This window comes from Limulus polyphemus, unplaced genomic scaffold (genome assembly GCF_000517525.1).
Source record: "Limulus polyphemus unplaced genomic scaffold, Limulus_polyphemus-2.1.2 Scaffold430, whole genome shotgun sequence".
In the NCBI taxonomy this organism is placed as follows: Eukaryota; Metazoa; Arthropoda; class Merostomata; order Xiphosura; family Limulidae; genus Limulus; species Limulus polyphemus.
This window is the reverse complement of record NW_013666040.1, coordinates 146976-160258: the sequence shown is the minus strand read 5'-3', so window position 1 is coordinate 160258 and position 13283 is coordinate 146976. Positions and strand designations below refer to the sequence as shown.

Below are 13283 nucleotides of genomic sequence, written 5' to 3'. Positions count from 1 at the left end.
AGTTAAGCGAGACAGATGGCCATGCTAAGCCTACTCTGGTAGTAACGTGGTTGACTGGTGTTACATTGATAACGTGGTGGTTTTGTACACTCTAACCTATTGCTGACTTTCTTTATATCCATCGAACTGGTTCAATTTTCAACGTTTGTGTTGTTACAAAAGGATTTGGTTTAATTTTAAATTTCGCGCAAAGCTATACGAGGGCTATCTGCGCTAGCCGTTCCTAATTTAGCAGTGTAAGACTAGAGGGAAGGCAACTAGTCATCACCACCCACCGCCAACTCTTGGGCTACTATTTTACCAACGAATAGTGGGATTCACCGTCACATTAAAAGGCCCCACGGCTGAAAGGGCGAGCAAGTTAGGTGTGACGGAGATTCCAACCCGCGACCCTCAGACTGCTAGTCAAGCGCCCTAACCACCTGGCCATGCCGAGCCAAAGAAATAAAAAATACAAAACGTAGTATTGAAAGTCTACTATTAAAAATAATAACAATGTGAAGAAATGCAACATGACCTCTAGTAACTTTATATCATTATTTGCGTTACGTTTGCGATATATTATTTTCCTAATATAAAAACCATTGCGATGTCTAACGTTACTAACAGCATTAAGTTACACACAAAATGGCCAATGAGTAATGTTTTCCATATTCAAATTCACTATCGACACCTTACCGGGGGGGCCATAATAGATATCATGGCCTTTAAATGTCTTAGATCGCCATCTATAACAGATTAAGATAATCATATACACCTAAATATGGGCAAGTGTGACTAAAATAAAATTCTTCTTTTACCAACAGAACCGTAATGTAATTCCTTTAAAATCATAAAAAAACGGTACATTTTGAACTTTTATCTTTATCACTACCTATTTGTGCTAACAATTACCGTAAAAATGACTCGCTCAATTTGTAAAACGCCACCTACTAAAAGTACTAATACGTTAATAACCTCCTTATTTCTGACAGTTTGTTCCGTTTACTGTAGTTTTTTCACTAATTGCTATACACGATATTATGTTCTTTTATCATTACCACCTTAACATGTGTTTGGGTCGGTGTTTGGACAATACTTAAATAACTAATTTTTTTAAAGTAAAAATAGGTGAATGATCTTATATATATTTATATATTATTTATTTTTGTATTTAAAAATATTTGTATAAACATTCAAGTTCTTAATACAGCAATTACAAAACTACAAAATTACATCCATGTCTTTAGAAATTTAGAAAACCACAAGCAGTGCATCATGAACTAGTTATCTCATGTCCAAAACTTGAGGTTGGGACCAAAGAACCTCCACCAATACTTCTTCTCAAAGAATTTTGAGTTCCAGTTACTGAATCCAGGGTAGATAAAATGTTCGATTTCAATACAGAGGAATCAGCCAATACACACGTGGTCCCTAAAGAAACAGGAGTAGCTAATCCAACATAATGCAGGGTATTGTTACATGCATTGATATTTAGTGTTTCCAGTGGTGGTGTAGTTACACTGGTGAAGTTCTGAAGATCTGATGCAGACTGGAGCATTATCCCAGGAATGTCTGGATTTGTCACAATAGCTTGAGAAATACCTGATGATGAAGTTAAAAACACTGGGTGAGAAAAGCTTGGTGAACTTGCTACCTCAGTTGTGCTGTTTAATGCTTGGGTGCTAGCAAATAGTTCAAGTCTCGTATTCCCTACGGCTCTGGTAACTGATCCTTCGTCAGAATCGACACCAATCTGCTCTGGGCTGTTACCAATAATCCCCAATGGTTGGGATACTTCAACAGAAGGAAGACCTATAGGAACACTGTTTGGTATCTGTAAGGGACTAGAGGAAACGGAAGCACTACTAGTGGGAAAGTGGATTCCTGCAACGTCTACCTGCACTACTTGTTCGGGTTGGATGACTGGATGTGAAACCAAATATTGAACGTTAGGAAGTAGAGATTGCTGATTCAGTCCAGGAGGCTCTGTAAACTGTGGAATCGCAAATCCAGGCTCTGTTCTTACTCCAGAAACTCCTTCTTGGTTGAAGGGAAGAACTGGAATGATGACTGATCCTCCTCCATCTGTTTGAACATGATACAAAATAGTTGTTCCAGACTCCAAACCGCCATGCTGCATCATAATTCCAGAGCTGGTGATATCAGGAGTAGAATTGTTCACATGGAATACTTGAGAAGGCTGAGAGCTTGCTGACCATGTGGTTGTAGGATTGCTATGACTACTAGAAAAAGTAGAATATGAAGTGAGAACCTTTGTACCATGACAAAATTCATGTTGACTATAATTCTCGGAAAATAAATTGGCTAGCTTCTCATTCCTTACATTATTTGTAGAGTTACTCTGACTTTGTTGCAGAGAAGTGATTCCTGGTTTATCTAAGTGAAAATTCTCTTCACTTGAATTACTTCCTGCTGTAGTGGAGGATTCTTGCATCTGAAAATTTGAGGCTGTACTTCTTCCGTGGTTCAAGGAAACCTGCGGTTTGTTCTTGCTATTACAGGTGGTGCCTGTTGAAGACTGGTCAAGCAAGCCATCATTAGTTGGAAGTACCAAAGTTCCATTTTCACCAGAAATGGGAATCACAAAAACAGGTGTACTGTTATTAGATTGCACACTGTCCCGAACTTTGAATGACATTTCTGACATTGTATTTTCAGATATTTTAAGAGAACCGACTGTCGGATGTGTTGTTACATTAGTTACAGTGACTTGGGGAACACTACAGTTTGGAGAATCAAGTGCAGTGTTTTGTATAACATGAAAGTTTGGATCAGCCAAGTGCACAGCTGCTGTGAGTTGGGTATTTCCAGATTGAAAAAATCTACTGGTGGAACTAGTAGTATTTAAATCTGAGCTTTCAGATGAGCATATCACATCACAGATAGTATCACCCACTCCTGAACAATTTGATGGGATAAAAGTACTGTCAAGTAAGCCTTCACAGCTTCTGTGAGTCTTTAAATGATTTTGATAGATATTTTTTCCCTTAAAGTTTTTTTCACATTGTCCACATTTGAAAAGCATACCATCTGAAGTTTTTCTATTTTTCTTGTATTTAGTTTGAGAAAGAACTGATACATTCTTCTCTACAGTTAATCTTCTGGCTTGACTTTTTCCAATCATTTTGAGGTGATTTTTCTTGATATGAAGGGGCAGATTACCTAGTGAATAACAACATTTATACTTCTGCTTTAAATAAACTATAAAGCTATAACTCTTTATTAATTGACATGTAGATACAAAAAAATATATAACATGTTGAATTTAATTATGTATATTAGTCCTATTAAATCTTGCACATAAAATTATCTTTTGACTGTTACCTAATTGGTCAACATATGCATGGTGGGGCAAAAATTACTATACAGTTGTTTAATTTAGAACGTAGTTTGATATGTAACTACTATTGTGAAACAAACAATAATTAAATATGTTTCAATTGTCTCCTTAATATTTTCTTTAGTACCAACCATATAATACCAATTAACAATATATTGAATCCCTGTACATAGATTACATTAACAAACAAAAGATATTTTATTTAAGATATTTTTATATTGGTATTCTGATTAAGAAGCTAGCATACAGGAACTCATACAAAAGTTGTAATGGTTTCGAAACGAGACCCAAAACTCGAGTGCTTTCGAATAGTTCACTGTTCTTCTTCAGGATAATAAAGTAACTGAAATAGAATTCATTGTTTCTGGTGTTTACCATTTTGACAAAAGACTGAGTCTTCTTGAGTCTCATGGAATCTCCTGATACAGATGGTGTCTTCTGCAGCAATGCATTAAGCTTAAACTTTTTTTATTGAAAACAAAAATTACCTTGTTGCCAATGTTGCAATGTAAAACTAAAATTAAGACGTTTAATTTACTGATAGAGTTAATATTAGGTTTTAAATTAGGTGTGTGTTTGTGTGTGAATCATTATTTTTCAGGTTCTTGAGGAAAAAACAGGAAAGCAGTCAGGCTTACAGAGACATTTTAAAAAAGATGTTTTTGTTCGGTGTAATGATATCTCTCCTCAAGTTTGTCCTTTCAAATAGCCCCAATCAGACAGAAAAAAAAAACACATTTGTAAAGTCTCAGCAACAATAGAGATTGAAAAAGAACACGGTGGTTTTTAGCATAAATATATATAAGTAATTATAATCAAATAAAATAACTTATTCTCAATTATTGTCACCAAGTTCTTAAGTTGTGAAAAAAAAGTGTCTAAACACCCATAAAACTTAAGTGTATTGATTAGTAAACAACTGGAAAAAATAGTTGCTTCATAAAGTGATAGTACTGTTTCATAACTGTCAGACTAGATCACATTTTTGAGACATTAAAATAACTCTTCATTACGATTTGTAAGGAATTTTGTGAACATTATAAGCACAAGAAAAAACTTACAAGCTTTGTTTGAACTGTATGGACAGTGGTCACATTTAAAGGATTTATCCTTACTGTGAATCCTCAGATGGACATTGAGGGCCGAGAGAGAAGGTGTTAAATAGTTACAATGGTTGCAACGTTGAGTTTTATCCTTATGTTCACGTTCATGCTCCCGGAGCACTCGACGGGATGGGGTGGCAAAGTCACATTTGGAACATTTCAAGGGATTGTCCATCGAGTGATTCACTCGTATATGTGTTTTCAAGTTTGCTGAAAAAAAATGAGTCAGGATAAGAACGTTTAATTCATTGTCATCATTACACTTCTAATTAAACACATTGCAAAAAATAAAATAATTTTTGAAGAATTTGAACAAAAGGAATAAATATTGCCCAAAAATAACTTACCAAAGTATATACACGAACAAAAATTCCTAGCAGTAAAACTACACAATTTAGATTTTGTAAAAATATTTGAACTGTTTATGATGTAACAGAGCTTCTATTACACTTGTACAAAGAACTTACATACATTTAATCCAAACTTACAAAATTTTAAGTGAAATTGCAATTATCAACTACACTCTTATATATTAATGAATTAATTCAAAAAAACATAACACCAACAATGTTTAAAGATGAATTTATCAAAAAGAAAAGTCCACATTAAATTTTTATTACAAAAAAATTTATATTTGCTTTTCTATACTGTCAGGTCAATTATTAAATATCTGATCAATAGAAAAGACTCACATTTATTTAAAATACAATGATTATACTAAAGAAAATTATGTTACAAAATGTTTGTCCCCCCCCTTCCCCACCACACACAAAAAAACTGGGCTGTGGCTGTTTATGTCATGGACTTTTATTCACACTATATATTTATATATTGCGAACGTAGTGTCTGTCCAAGTGTTCATCTGTTTCCTGTTTGAAAAGCTGAGCATGCAGGCAAAGCTCAACATTCACTTTTGAAATGACTGGAGAACAGACGTGAATAATGTTGACACCCAATTTTATTTTGCAAGCAGGATATTCTACACTAAATTGTTAGGAATTAACCCCACTATCATTTACATTTCAAAATGTAACGTAAGTTAAAGAATTAAAATGTAGATTTACCATATGTTATTGTTGAGTAGCTATTAGCATGACTAAAATGCTCACCAATTAATATTTGCGAGAGGTAGTATAAGTAGTTCAGAGTTTTAGCTCTGAGTGAAGCAAAGAGTGCGACAGAATTAACCTTTTAAAGTCCATGAAATAATTTAAGTTCATAGATTAACTTAAACTTTTCCCATCATTGGGGACGGGTACTTTTGCTAGATTAACTTAAACTTCCCCCGTGAATGGGGATGAGTACTTTTGCTAGATTAACTTAAACTTTCCCCGTGAATGGGGATGAGTACTTTTGCTAGATCAACTTAAACTTTCACCGTGAATGGGGACGGGTACTTTTGCTAGATCAACTTAAACTTTCACCGTGAATGGGGACGGGTACTTTTGCTAGATTAACTTAAACTTTCCCCGTGAATGGGGATGGGTACTTTTGCTAGATTAACTTAAACTTTCCCCGTGAATGGGGATGGGTACTTTTGCTAGATTAACTTAAACTTTCCCCATGAATGGGGATGGGTACTTTTGCTTGCTAAGAAATAAAACCCTCAAATTTGCAAAAACAAATGTAGGTAGAAGAGGACTGAGTTTAGGAAAGTAAGCTTTCCCCCTCCCCCCTGCACTATGTAAAAAAAAAAAACTGATAATATACCACAGCCACAAGTTGTTCATATTATGGTCCTAACTATTCTTCTTAAACAACAGTACAGTCAAGCTCATAAGGTGTGGTGTTTATTCAAGTAGAAGTGTAAACCAGTCTCAAAGAAAGAGAGTGCAATAAAAAACTTTTGTTGTTTCTGCAGACCAGCAGTTAGCAACTACTGGCATAAAATATCATAAATAAATGTAGTGTTTGATCTCAAAGATTTGAGATTAAATAGATATCCAACACTAACTGTAATTACTACTCAAAATCTCTAATGTCAATATCATACTTCTCAAGCACCTCACTAAATCCATCACAAGCTCAAACTTAGACAAAACAAACAACAGAGTGTCACAGACATCACAATATCTACTAAGCAAGTTAAACAACCTTCCTAACTGTACATACCAACTTAGACAAAACAAACAACAGAGTGTCACAGACATCACAATATCTACTAAGCAAGTTAAACAACCTTGCTAGCTGTACATACCAACTTAGATAATCAAACAAACAACAGAGTGTCACAGACATCACAATATCTAATAAGCAAATTAAACAACCTCGCTAGCTGTACATACCAACTTAGATAATCAAACAAACTGTACCACTAGTTTCACTACATGATAGTTTAACATGGTAGAGTCTTGGCAAAGCCACAAGAAACCTTTACCTTTTATTGCACATGAGTAGGGGCACATATCACATTTATAGGGTTTCTCTCCAGTATGAATTCTCATGTGTCGCTTCAAGTCGGAGTTGATTTTAAACCTAGTGTCGCAGAGAACACATTGGAATGGCTTATCCCCTGTGTGAGTGCGTACATGAACTGATAACTGACTGGAACTACGACACTTGTATGGACAACTCTGGCACCTGAAAACAATGTGGAACATTTTATTTTTAGATATACAGGATAAAAATGTGATGGATAAACCTAAAATCTTGTTGCATTACTGACGTTTGTGCCTTGTAATTCTAAAAACAAATTTAAACAATTAATAATTTAGACAGTGAATGATACATGAAAAGGAATAAATTATATGTAGCTTAAAAAGTTCAAATATATATATATAGTTGCAATAATTAATAAGAAATAACACAGAAAAAAATTAAAATAACTAAATCAAGAAAACATAGAACAAAAAAGGAAATGTAAACACAGGGGTCCTTGAGGTGGACAACAGTGCCCCCACTAAGGGTTCCCAACCCAAGGGACACCAAAATGGACATTACAATTAGTAGTTCTTGTCAATTTTACAGGGGCAGGGGCACCATATAAAAAGTTCACACAGGCCACAATTTTGTCTAGAGCCAGCTCTGTGTAGTCAGGATGGTAACACATACAGAAAAGGAACACAGATTTACAATTAAGATGCCTGCATAGAACTAAAACTTTGAGTTGCTTAATGTACAACTTTGCTTTTTCTAGACTTTGAAATATTTTTAAGTCACTGTTTCAGCCACATTAGTATCTGAATTACTAATCATCTAACTACAATATAGGACTGATAGAAAGGAAAAAAAACTTCCCATTTCATAACATAGCCTAAATACAATAAATAATAATAACAGGAATGTGCACTTTGGGATTTTTATATTTAGTTGTTGTTTTTTTTTAAATTACACTGCAGATTAAATAAGCTAATTTCTTACTTGTATGGTTTTTCTTCGGAGTGAGTTCGAAGGTGCTTTGTTAAGCTACCCCTGTCCTTTGCTGCATAATTACCTGCAAAACACATTAAAATGTTAATGAGGTTGTTAAACACAATATCACTAGACAAGTAACTGAACACAGTTAGTAGTAGCTTTATATGAGGAAGTAATTAATACAAGAAAATAAATTAAAAAAAACACTGAGACCACATAGACACACTACTCATTAACAATGTTGCCCACAAATTACTTAAGTTAGTAAGACAGAATATTCATTACATCAAATATCTAAAATTTTACTTTTTTTTATTGTGAAATTCATTTTCCATGAGTTTACTAACTTCTTCACTTTCTGGAGAACTGCTGTGTTTCTCAACCAATTAGTGTGACAGAACTAATCATTCCTTCTCTTCAGAATACGACATATCCTTTTCAACTTCCATATATATGTATATAATTTACATCTAAATTAACAGCTCATCACGAAACTCAACAAACCTATTTTTGCTTAAAAAAACAAACTAGTAACCAAACAAAGCAATGCACTACTTAGAAACTGAAATCACTTTCATTGTGACAAATAAGTCAAAATGCACTGAGGAAAAAGCTTTTCTTTAGCTTGCATTTAGCTCAACTCATTGCCATGTATGATTCTTTGTAAAGTGATTTTAACTTGATTTTTAATCCCTTCCTCCATCAGAGGTCTACTCAGCTAGTTTCAAAGTTAAAAATGTATTGCAATTATACAAGCTAAAGTGAAAGAATTTATAGCATTGAAAGATCTTGAACAATGCTTCAGAGTAAATAACATCTGTTATGAAAAATTAATTAAAATAATTAAATCAAAACCTCAAAGGTCAGACAACAAAAATTCCCAATTTGCCATCAGATATTTTCAGAAATCTAAAGGAAAGTAGCTCTCTTTTTTTTTTTGAAGAGCATAGCTTATATGTTGCTTAAACAGTAAATACATATATATTTGCTATACTATATATAGTCTTTGTATAGGTGGCGCTTCAATCAAACATTTGACTTGTTTGTTTGTAGTTAAGTACAAAGCTACACAATGAGCTATCTGTGCTCTGCACACTACAGGTATTGAAACCCGTTTTTCTAGCATTGTAAGTCCACAGACATAGCGCTGTGCCACTAGGGGGCCAAACATTTGAGAATAGACTCAGGGAAATTTGAATTTTTAGCATAACTTATATTTTGCTCAAACAATAAATACATATATTTACTATAGTAAATATTGTCTTTGTATAGATTGCGCTGCAATCAAACATTTGAGAACAGACACTGGAAAATTTACAATTTTTAAATAAAAAATATAAAACAATCTGAGTTGGTAGCAACTTCTACTAGATACAGGAGCTGATGAGAAACATGTTGTTTTAATTATTTGAACTAAAATCTAAACCTAGTTATCTACCCTTATTATATTCTTACAGGCCTTGAAAAAATTTTATTTATTCTCTGTTAGGATTACGTTACTTTCCTTTAAGAAGAAAACAAAATCAATAAAATTTCAATGTTTCTTTTTCTTAACCAGTAACCGAAACAACAAGTTTGAATTTTAAATAGATAGATAAATATTCTCACTCAAGTTCTTATGATTAATTTGTACTATACCTCTTTCACATCTAATCTTATTAAAGGTAATTAATTCAATCCATGGAAGAAAAAAAATGTTTTAACATTAATTAAAATATTCGTGAGTGGACCAAGGAAAAATTTGACCCTTAAGTTTTACTAATTCTCTGTTTGGAGTATGTAACAAAACAAACAAAAACCAATAAAAATAACTAGCCTGATTATATATGGAAAAAAGAGCTCTAAATAGGATTGTTGATAAAACATTTCAAAACTGATGAAACAGCTGAATGGTACAAAAAATGTAAGGAGCTAAGTTTCTTCGATATTGGTTTTTAGGCTTTTCTTTTGAAGAAAAATGCATTAATAAATTGTTATAATATAAACATATCACTCAAAATGAAAACATGATGAATTATATATATATTTTTTATATATTACGCATGACAAGTTTTGTTCATGTCTTAGTAAAAAAAGTTTATTCGTGGTATTAACTTCACACAAAATAAAAGGTACTGTGATCATAGACTGATTCAGACAGAGGCACACCCAGCATGTGCCTTCCCCTTTTCATGGCCTGGTGATCAATTCTCCAATTACACCTGTCAAATATACTTCTAAAACAAAATATCAAAAACATGAAGAATACTGTATTTCTATTGCTAAAACGCTATCAGCCTTTGATCCAGTTGGAATCTTCCTCTTAACCCTGCCCCCAGACTCTCGATCCTTCTTGGATATTTGGCACAAACACACACGCCCTTTCTTAATATCCTAGTTCAACCACAAGTATTATATTTTGATAGTTTTTAGAAGCCTTAATAAAGAGAAGTGCACTATATACACACCATATATTTTGTTTTATTCATAAAGAGAAGTGCACTATATACACACCACATATTTTGTTTTATTCATAAAGAGAAGTGCACTATATACACACCATATATTTTATGTTTCATTCATAAAGAGAAGTGCACTATATACACACCATATATTTTATGTTTTATCCAAAATTTCCATGTGAAAATTCAACTACATTTAAAGATGCTTTGAATCTTCTTTACAGTTAGAGATAAATGTCATTATCGTCACATTTAAAGGCATGCAATCTACAAGTAAATAACCATAGCTAGCTTATATGTTGGTAAATTGGATGTTTAGGACTGGTTATAACAAAGTATTATCTTTTTAAATAATAGTACTTTACTTTAAATATGTATTTCAACTTATACATCCAAAAAAAGAACAAAATTTCAATGAAGAGTTTAGAATGTACTTTTGTGGAACAAAACTAAAATTTTCTAGGTGTATTACTTGTAAATATTCTATAAAATGTTCTATAATGTTTAGGGAAAATAAGGGACCTATTGGTCCATCTAGGCTCTCTCATCCTCTAAACTACACTAAGACCATTAAAAATTAAAGAAATAAAAATAACCTCAAAGTCAGCCCTGATCATTCAGATAATTATCAAGCTTTCTCCTAAACTCACTTAAATTTACTGCCTCCACAACATCTGAAGGTAAGCCTGTTTCAAAGGCCAACCACCCTGTTGGAAAAATAAAACTGTCTTAGCCGAAGATGACTCCTACTCTTGCGAAATTTATATTTGTGTCCCCTAGCCCTACTATTCTCACTTTTAAATATGAAAAAAGATGATGCATCAACACTATCAATTCCCTTTACAATCTGAAACACCTCAATCAGATCCCTTCTAACTCTTTTTTTTTTTTTTTACAAGAGAAAACAATTTCAGAGATCTTAACTTTTCTGTGTATTACAATCCCTCCATCCCAGGCACCATTCTAGTAACCCTCCTCTGATCCTTTTTTCAACAATTCAATGTCCTTCTTAAGGTAAGGAGTCCAAGACTGAACACAATATTCCAAATGTAGCCTAAAGAGTGATCTATACAATGAAATTATAACCTTTTTAGACTTGTATTTAGTATTTCTGTAGATACAATCTAAAATCCTATTTGCCCTACCACTACTAACAGCACACTGTCTGGATGGCTTTAAAGACTGATCAACCATTATACCAAGATTCCTTTCTTTCACAACACTGTTAAGGTTATCCCCATCCAAATTATACTTATAATTCAAATTATGATAACCCACATACAATATCTTACATTTATAATAATTAAAACCCATCTGCCATTTATTCATTCAACTCACTAAATGATCTAAATCCTTTTTGTAAAGCAGCAACATCTTCTTCACAGCTATCAACACCCAAGATCTTAATATCATCAGCAAATATAAGTAACTTATTGATCATTCCTTCATCTATGTCATTGATGTAAATCAACAGGAGCAAAGATCCTATGATTGAGCCCTAAGGTACCCTACTTGTGATATTGATCCAGTTTGACTGAACTCCATTTATATCAACCCTCTGCTCTCTTCCATCCAGCCACTCTTCTACCCAATCAACTAACTTATCCTCCACACCTAAAAATATAATTTTTACAAGCCTTTTATGTGACATCTTGTCAAAGGCTTTCTGAAAATCCAGATACACCAAAACTACACCATTATTCTCATCTGCATAAACAGTAACCTTTTCAAAGAATGTCAAAAGATTTGTAAGGCAGGATTTTTCCTTAGTGAAACCATGTTGACTATCTGATAAAATTCTAAACTTTGTTAAATAACTTTTTAAAGCATCTTTCATCACACTTTCCAAAACTTTTCCCACAAATGATGTAAGACTAATGGGTCTATAATTACTGGGGAAATTTTTATTACCTCCCTTGAAAAGAGGAGTAACATTAGTTAACTTCCAATCCTCTGGTACCTACCTACTATTCAAAGACTTGCAAAAAATAGTAACAAGTGGTTCAAATATTCAATCGTTAACCTCCTTCAAAACCCTTAGGGAAATATCATCTGGCTCAGGAGCCTTATCATTCTTTAAACGTCCCAATTTTTTCTTAACAAGTTCAGAATTAATATCATCATCTTGTTTCCATCTATCAACTGTTCAAGATGAGGAATACTGCTTAAATCTTCATTAGTAAAAACTGAATAAAAAGCAGAATTTAATAACCCAGTCATCTTATAATAATCCGATACAAGCCTTCCTTTAACATCCCTCACAGGTCCTACCCCCATCCTAACATTTTGTTTACCCTTAATGTATTTAAAGAAATCCTTACTGCTAATTTTTACGTTTTCAGTCCACCTTTTCTTTTGATGTCTTAATTTCCTGTTTGACCAACTTTATAATTTTCTATAATCTTCCAAGTCTTCCAGTCAATTTAAATTTCTTAAACTGTGATGCTTTTACTTAATTTTATCCCTTATGCCCTTTGTGAGCCAACCTGGTATTTTACTTGCAGCCACCCTTTTCTTTCCATTAGAAATATGTTTATCTTCAATATTTAACAAATTATCATTAAAAATTTTCCACATTTCATCAGTGTCTCCAAATAACTCATCTGCCCAATTCACAACAGATCATTCTTGTCACATCCCTTCAAAATTTGTGACCAAAATATCATTATTCCTGATCTCCATATGCAACAAAACACCAAACCTAATAGAGCAAAGATCACTTGCACCCAGATGTTCCCCAATTTCCACCCTCTCAACCATTATTTATATTAAAAATTAACAATAAATATGAAATAGAATTGTTTCTAGTTGGTTCCTTGACTAATTGGTGAAGAAAAACATCCTGAACAGTTTCCAAAAAACCTTTCTCCCTCGTGGTTTGACTCTAAAATTTCCCAATCTATACTCTTAAATTAAAATCGCCCATAATTATGACCTCATTAACAGCTGAAATCTTATGCTCACCGTATAAAGTTTCTCATTAATTTTATCAGTATCATTAGGTGGTCTGGAACAAGTTCCCACTAAAAGCCCTTTTGGTTT

The 13283-nt window shown here is 33.2% G+C and overlaps 1 protein-coding gene across 1 annotated transcript in view; it reads right to left on the bottom strand.

Annotated features, from left to right (window-relative positions):
- Window positions 1-1156: 1156 nt before the first annotated feature.
- LOC106458220 overlaps window positions 1157-13283 on the bottom strand; it is a 44170-nt gene continuing 32043 nt past the window's right edge. The window contains exons 6-9 of the mRNA XM_013917695.2: window positions 7807-7879; window positions 6824-7026; window positions 4405-4656; window positions 1157-3165 (exon numbers count right to left, since the gene is read on the bottom strand). Of these exons, the coding sequence (XP_013773149.2) occupies window positions 1256-3165; window positions 4405-4656; window positions 6824-7026; window positions 7807-7879 (2438 nt within the window). The 3' untranslated portion in view covers window positions 1157-1255. The remainder of the gene's footprint in view (window positions 3166-4404; window positions 4657-6823; window positions 7027-7806; window positions 7880-13283) is intronic.